The sequence below is a fragment of the Alosa alosa genome, chromosome 16 (genome assembly GCF_017589495.1).
Source record: "Alosa alosa isolate M-15738 ecotype Scorff River chromosome 16, AALO_Geno_1.1, whole genome shotgun sequence".
Classification (NCBI taxonomy): domain Eukaryota; kingdom Metazoa; phylum Chordata; class Actinopteri; order Clupeiformes; family Clupeidae; genus Alosa; species Alosa alosa.
In genome coordinates, this window is record NC_063204.1 from 18,177,179 (window position 1) to 18,183,654 (window position 6,476).

The 6,476-nt window shown below is 41.0% G+C and overlaps 1 protein-coding gene across 1 annotated transcript; it reads left to right on the forward strand.

The window, feature by feature from the left end:
- Nucleotides 1-632: 632 nt before the first annotated feature.
- LOC125309351 (urokinase plasminogen activator surface receptor-like) lies at nucleotides 633-2,580 on the forward strand. Its single transcript, XM_048266181.1, has 5 exons — nucleotides 633-706; nucleotides 851-964; nucleotides 1,150-1,320; nucleotides 1,583-1,702; nucleotides 2,055-2,580. Exons 1-5 carry the CDS (start codon nucleotides 658-660, stop codon nucleotides 2,255-2,257), a joined length of 657 nt encoding a protein of 218 aa, XP_048122138.1. The 5' UTR covers nucleotides 633-657; the 3' UTR covers nucleotides 2,258-2,580.
- Nucleotides 2,581-6,476: the final 3,896 nt, after the last annotated feature.

Below are 6,476 nucleotides of genomic sequence, written 5' to 3' on the forward strand. Positions count from 1 at the left end.
TTCCCATTGCCCTGCATTCTTTAGAACGTGTATTAACATATGTTATTTGCACACCTACTGTGTATGAAATAGATCCAATTTTTTGGCCGTATCACACTTGTATATTAATTCGCCTAACTCGTTGTGAAGTTAAAATGACTGTAATCATACTATGTTGTTTTTTTTATGTGTTTTAATAATTACTTTCTGGACATTTTTATGTGTTTTAATTATTAACTCTTATACACTTATACACTTTTAAAATATTGCCCTTTTATGCTTTTATGTATATTACCTTGCATGTTCTATATTTTCTTTTTTATTCTTTAAGTTTTAAACTGGTCTTTGACTATTGCCCTTCTATGCTTTTATTAGCTATTACTGTTTGCTTGTGTTTATGTAAAGCACAATAAATGACCTCTGTGTATGAAATGCACTTTATAAATAAAGTTGACTTGACTTGTCTTGACTTGACTTTGAAATGAGACAGAAATGTAGTTTGGGCTGTGTTCTGGCATTGAGACAAGAATTTATTTATTTTATGTTTTTCCTTATTCATGTTTCATGTTTCAGGTTGTTTACCAACTCTCCACCCACAGGGCATATCTTGCCCACATACTATATAAAACCACACCTGTTGCTTTGTGGTTCTTGTCACAATAAACGTGTCTATTCAAGATGTCTCTTCTTATCAATATTGTATTGACCTTTGCACTGCTCTATCAAGGTAAAACAAACATTTTAACATTTCTCAAGTATATTTGATTTGCTGTTGAAAGATGGAGATCAGCTGTTTGTTTAGATCATGTCAGAAATTAGATATGCGCTGTTAACATATGGAGCATTTTGAACTGATAATACTTTCTGACAGTTTCCGCGCAGTTGCAGTGCCAAGTGTGCCTTTTAGATTGTACTACCCCACTTACCCAACCGTGCAGCACTGGAGAAATATGCTTTACATCAACCAGCCAAGTAACCACTGATTGTAAGTTATGACATGAAACTTTTTCCAATGTGCCGTTGATCAGGATGTGTTAATCCAGATGTATAATTGTAAATCATAGTTGTTGTACTTCATATTTACACTGTAAAGTTTTCATTTTTAGTCCATTTGGCAAATAATTTAGCAGTTATCACTTTCTTTACATTAATATTTCTCTTTACTTCTAGCAAATGCCCCTTCTACCATCCCCATCAGAGGTTGCATTCCACAAACTGTGTGTAATGATCTGGATGCCCTGACCTCGACACAGACCTTTTCATTTGGCTTGGGACTCACCCGTGTCACCACTGCTGCATCCTGTTGCAATACAGCTGGGTGCAATTCTAATCAACCACCAGGTTGTGGGACAATTTATTTTCCCAAATATCTTCTCAATGTGATATATCCAATATATAATTATATTTTCTTCTTAATCTGTACATATTGATAGTTTTTTTTTTTCTGTATTGAGATGACATTGGGTGACAGATTTAATTTTCCCAATCTTGTACTTATGCTTGTAATATGTTCAATGTGTAATTGTTTTTTTTTTCATGTATGACATGCCTCTGTTGACCATGTGCATGTAAATTATTTATGTGCTTGTGTATTTTACCTCAGCTCCTATGAATACAACAAAGACAGACCTATCCTGCTTTACCTGCAATAGCACTACTGATCAGGTCTGTCTCTCTAATGTCACTTGTGTGGGAATAGAAGATCGATGCTTTAACGGCTCCGGTGAGTTGTGTGTTTTTCTTGCATTTCAGAAAAAATCCATGACCCCATTATAAATAACCCATTTTTGCAATGACCAGTTTTAATGTAGGCCTAAAGGTTTTTATTTGTATCATCTAATCTGAGACCAATTGGATTTGAGACACTAAAGGCTTGTATGGCTTTTCATGTATTGTCGTTGCATTAATCATTTATCTTCCATTGTTACTGAATTGTATATTTAATATATGTTTATGTAGTTCGCACAACAGTGTGGGCACTGAACTGAAAAGATACATAAACCAACAACTATCACATGCTAAACCTACAAACATCCATTTCTCCACTTAAAGTGAGATTGTTTTCTCTTTTTCAGTGACTTTTCCAAATGGCTTTCCCCTCACAAACAGCAATTTGATTCGTGGCTGTGCATCCAGGAATGTGTGTCCTGCTCTGCAGGGCCTTGGCAGCTTTGGTAACTTCTCTTGCTGTGAGGAGTGCCTGTGTAATGAAGCTTCGGACCTTAAACTAAACCTCAGTTTTCTGATCTTGAGTCTAGTTGGAATATTCATGCACTAGATTGCAGATGATAATAACATACTAATGAAAATATGTATTATTACTACTACTATTAAGAACTTAGGAGGTGACTATTGTCTGATGTCTGATTGTCTTTTTTTAAATCTCAATAGGACTATAACTTTGTTGAATACAGGAAAAAAATGAAAATTACTTATTGCTGTCTCAATCATGTGGTATTTATTTCTGATAGCGAAGTGTATTTACTTCTTTATGGTTGTAAATACAGTCTGAAATAACTCAAGTACTGTTCTTTGCTTTCATCCTATTAAACTAAAACCATCATGTGCATATGCATAAATAAAACATAATATTGAACACAATTTTTGCCTAAATGATTCCTATATTTAAGCAATATGACACGACTGGGAGTGGGGTTGAAGATATCCCCACCGCTGCAACTATCAGCCGTAGGTACAAGACTGAAGGCCGAGTGCCAAATTCTTAGGCCCAATTGTGATACGGGCACTGTAGCTCCATGGTGCATAGTTCTAGGAGACGGATGTAGAAGTGCTTCTGCTAGGGTGCCATGTCTTTCTGACCCTCGTATATCCAAAGGGAGGCAGGTCACATGTCCCAGAGGCACACCGGTGCTCACTGAGTTGGGACCGCGCAAAAGGACAGTGCTGCCACTGGTGCCAGGGAGCGGAGAAGCGGCACTAATCCGACCGGGTAAAGGGCGTTGCACCTTTGCTGGAGCATATAGCACTATGCAGAACCCCAAAAGACTTTTGATTATGTCAAATTGAAGCCCCCTATATATCTATGCCCCCCAGACCACTGGCCACCCACAGGATTGTCTTGCACAGTGCCTTTGCATATGAATCATGATGTCACAGTCAGTTTTAGTCTTACCATAGATGATCTGAAATGTATTCTCTTTGCATGGAGCATATAGCACTATGCAGAACATTTATTGAGGTGTATATTTGCACACATTGGTATCAGTGTTAAATTCATTCGATTTGGATATACAGTATATTAGTTTTGGTAATGTAATCTTTGAACTCAATTCTTTATCCAACCAGGCAATGTGCATGTGGGTCTAAATGTGTGTGTGTGTGTGTGTGTGTGCGTATGTGTCAAGTGCGTGTGTGTGTGTTAGTGTGTCTGTCAGTGTGTGTGAAGGTGTGTGGTGTGTGATGTGTGCAGAATGAGGGAATATAATTACTTAACACTGCATAATACTGTTAATAATAGCTAATTCAGAATGCCATTACAGTATGCCCTTGAGGCAAGGACCAGATAGCCTAGCCATTAATCAACTAATCAACACTAGCAATCACTAGCGACACAATCGCATAAACCTGCAAAATCTTGTGTATGATCTCTTTTTTGTGTATGCTTCTATGAATGTTCAGTATGTGTATACATGCACTCTTGAGTGTGAAAGTATACTGTACTGCATGAGGGTGATGTGGGCACACAATGCATCCAACATCATTTGTATTTGTCATGAGGATGAAACTCCACTGCACTTTTAGTTTAGCTTCTTAGGACAAGAAAGGAAGCATTTCTCAGAACTTAACCATGGTATTTCTGTACCTCGGTAATTAGGAAGTAACATGTCTTGCAATTGCTTCCCTCCAATAACAGTAACTCTGCTTTGATACGTCATTGACATCTAGTGGCACATATGCAAATCCTTCATTCCAATACCATTATGTTGTAAGTGTGTTATGATGGAAATAATAGGAAATGCTATAATGTGCTATGATGTTTCATACAACACAAATGTCAAACACATATGAATATAAAATGTATATACTATAATATAGTTATATAATATAGTTATATAATATAGAGCTGGGGATGAAGCTGGCATGAAAACAGCGAGAGCCAACCTGTCCCGTGGCATCAAGGAAGCAAAAAAGGAATACACTCACAAGATAACCACCCACTTCAAAGACAGCAGGAACGCACAAAGCCTATGGCAGGGCATTCAGGCCCTCACGGACTACAAGCCCGCGCCACAGAGCTGTGAGAGCAACATCCCTCTGCTCAACAACCTGAACCGCTTCTTTTGCTCGCTTTGAAGCACAAAAACAGCACCTGCCCACAGAAGACCCATCCCCTCTACATGAGCAGCCCCTGTGCCTCTCTGCCGACAGCGTGAATAGGACACTTGCTGCTATCAACACCCGTAAGGCAACAGGGCCAGACAACATCCCAGGTCGTGCGCTGAAGGACTGCGCAGGGGAGCTTAAGGATGTCTTCACAGACATCTTTAACACTTCCCTGAAGCAAGCCATCGTCCCATCATGTTTCAAAGCTGCCACCATCATACCTGTGCCGAAGAAAACTGCTCCATCCTGCTTCAATGACTGCCGCCCTGTGGCACTGACACCCATCATCATGAAGTGCTTTGAGCGGCTTGTCATGTCACATATCAAAGCCATTCTCCCCCCCACCCTGGACCCCTTCCAGTTTGCATACCGAGCCAAGCGGTCTACAGAGGATGCAATCTGCTCTGCCCTCCACCCAGCCCTCACCCACCTGGAAAAAAGAGACTCATATGTGAGATTGCTGTTTATAGACTTCAGTTCTGCATTCAACACCATAATACCACAACAACTCATCTGCAAACTTGACAAACTGGGACTCAGTACCTACCTCTGCAACTGGCTACTGGACTTCCTCTGTCAGAGGCCCCAAGTAGTAATGCGTGTTGGCAACAATACCTCAAGCAGCATCACACTGAGCACAGGGGCCCCAAGGTTGCGTGCTCAGTCCGCTGCTCTTCACCCTGCTGGCCTTGATGACTGCACTGCAACCTACAGCAACAATCACATAGTGAAATTTGCTGACGACACAACTCTGGTGGGTCTCATCACCAAGGGCTTACGACTCAATACAGGTTGGAGGTCGACCATCTGACCACGTGGTGCAGGGACAACAACCTCCTGCTGAACGTCAGCAAGACCAAAGAGATTGTTGTTGACTTCCGGAGAGGTCACACCCAACACCTGCCACTGACCATCGACGGTGCTGTGGTGGAGAGAGCGAGCAGCAGCACCAAATTCCTGGGGGTGCACATCAGTGAAGACCTCTCCTGGACCACCAACACTGCATCACTGGCGAAGAGAGCTCAGCGCCGCCTGTACTTCCTCGGGAAACTCAGGCGAGCAAGTGCTCCACCAGCCATCATGACCACATTCTACCGAGGCACCATTGAGAGCATCCTCTCCAGCTGTATCGCTGTGTGGGGCTGCACTGAATACAACAGGAAAGCCCTGCAGCATAGTGAACACAGCTGGAAGGATTATTGGTGCTTCACTCCCCTCCCTGAAGGACATTTACACCACCCACCTCACCCATAAGGCGACCAAAATTGTGAGTGATGCAAGTCACCCCGCTCACAATCTGTTTGATCTACTGCCCTCTGGGAAGAGGTACAGAAGCCTCGCGCCCCGACTACCAGACTCACCAACAGCTTCATACACCAAGCTGTAAGGATGCTGAACTCTCCCCTCCTCTCCCCCCCTCCACCCTCAGCTACATAACATCCTGGACATTGAACCCACAATGGCCGCCTGCACTACTCCACTTGCACACTTGAACACTTGCACACTTGTACACTTTACAACTTGGTGTTGTTGTCCTGAAAACACAACACTTCTGCTGCTCTTACATAACTTGCACCACTATGCCACTTTCTTTATTACTTAGGTCAAACAGAACTACCCAAGCCTTTTATTGGCCTGACTTTGCACTAGTATTTTATTGACTGTCTATGCACAATTTCAACCAAATTTTGCTGCTCTTATTTTTTCATTATTATATGTGCCCTCTTATTTACTTATTTACTTACTTTTTTGTTTACTTGAATGTTATGTTTGTCTGTGGACTTAAATTGGTAAAATATGTCTTGTCTTCACCGTGGGATAGTGAGAAACGTAATTTCGATCTCTTTGTATGTCTGGAACATGTGAAGAAATTGACAATAAAGCTGACTTTGACTTTGACTTTGACTTTGACTTTGATATGACACCAGTTCTCTTGTATCTTTTGCTGCCTCATCTCTATTGACATGATTATTTTATAAAGTCTTCAGAGATTATTAAAAAAAGGTCTTGCTGATCCCCTATAAGTGACCAGGCACTAGTCAGATTTTCAGACAGCATGTTGTTTTAGAAAAAGGTTCTTTTAAATTGGATAATGATCCCATCCCAAATGTAATTTCAGCAAATCTTTGTAGCCTAAAAATAGGTTAAAACGG

Bases quoted from the DNA above. Each gene is read 5' to 3' on its own strand.
- LOC125309351 (XM_048266181.1), top strand. From the start codon at position 658: ATGTCTCTTCTTATCAATATTGTATTGACCTTTGCACTGCTCTATCAA. The intron at 707-850 runs GTAAAACAAACA...ACTTTCTGACAG, and splicing joins CTTTGCACTGCTCTATCAAG to TTTCCGCGCAGTTGCAGTGC. The intron at 965-1,149 runs GTAAGTTATGAC...CTTTACTTCTAG, and splicing joins CAGCCAAGTAACCACTGATT to CAAATGCCCCTTCTACCATC.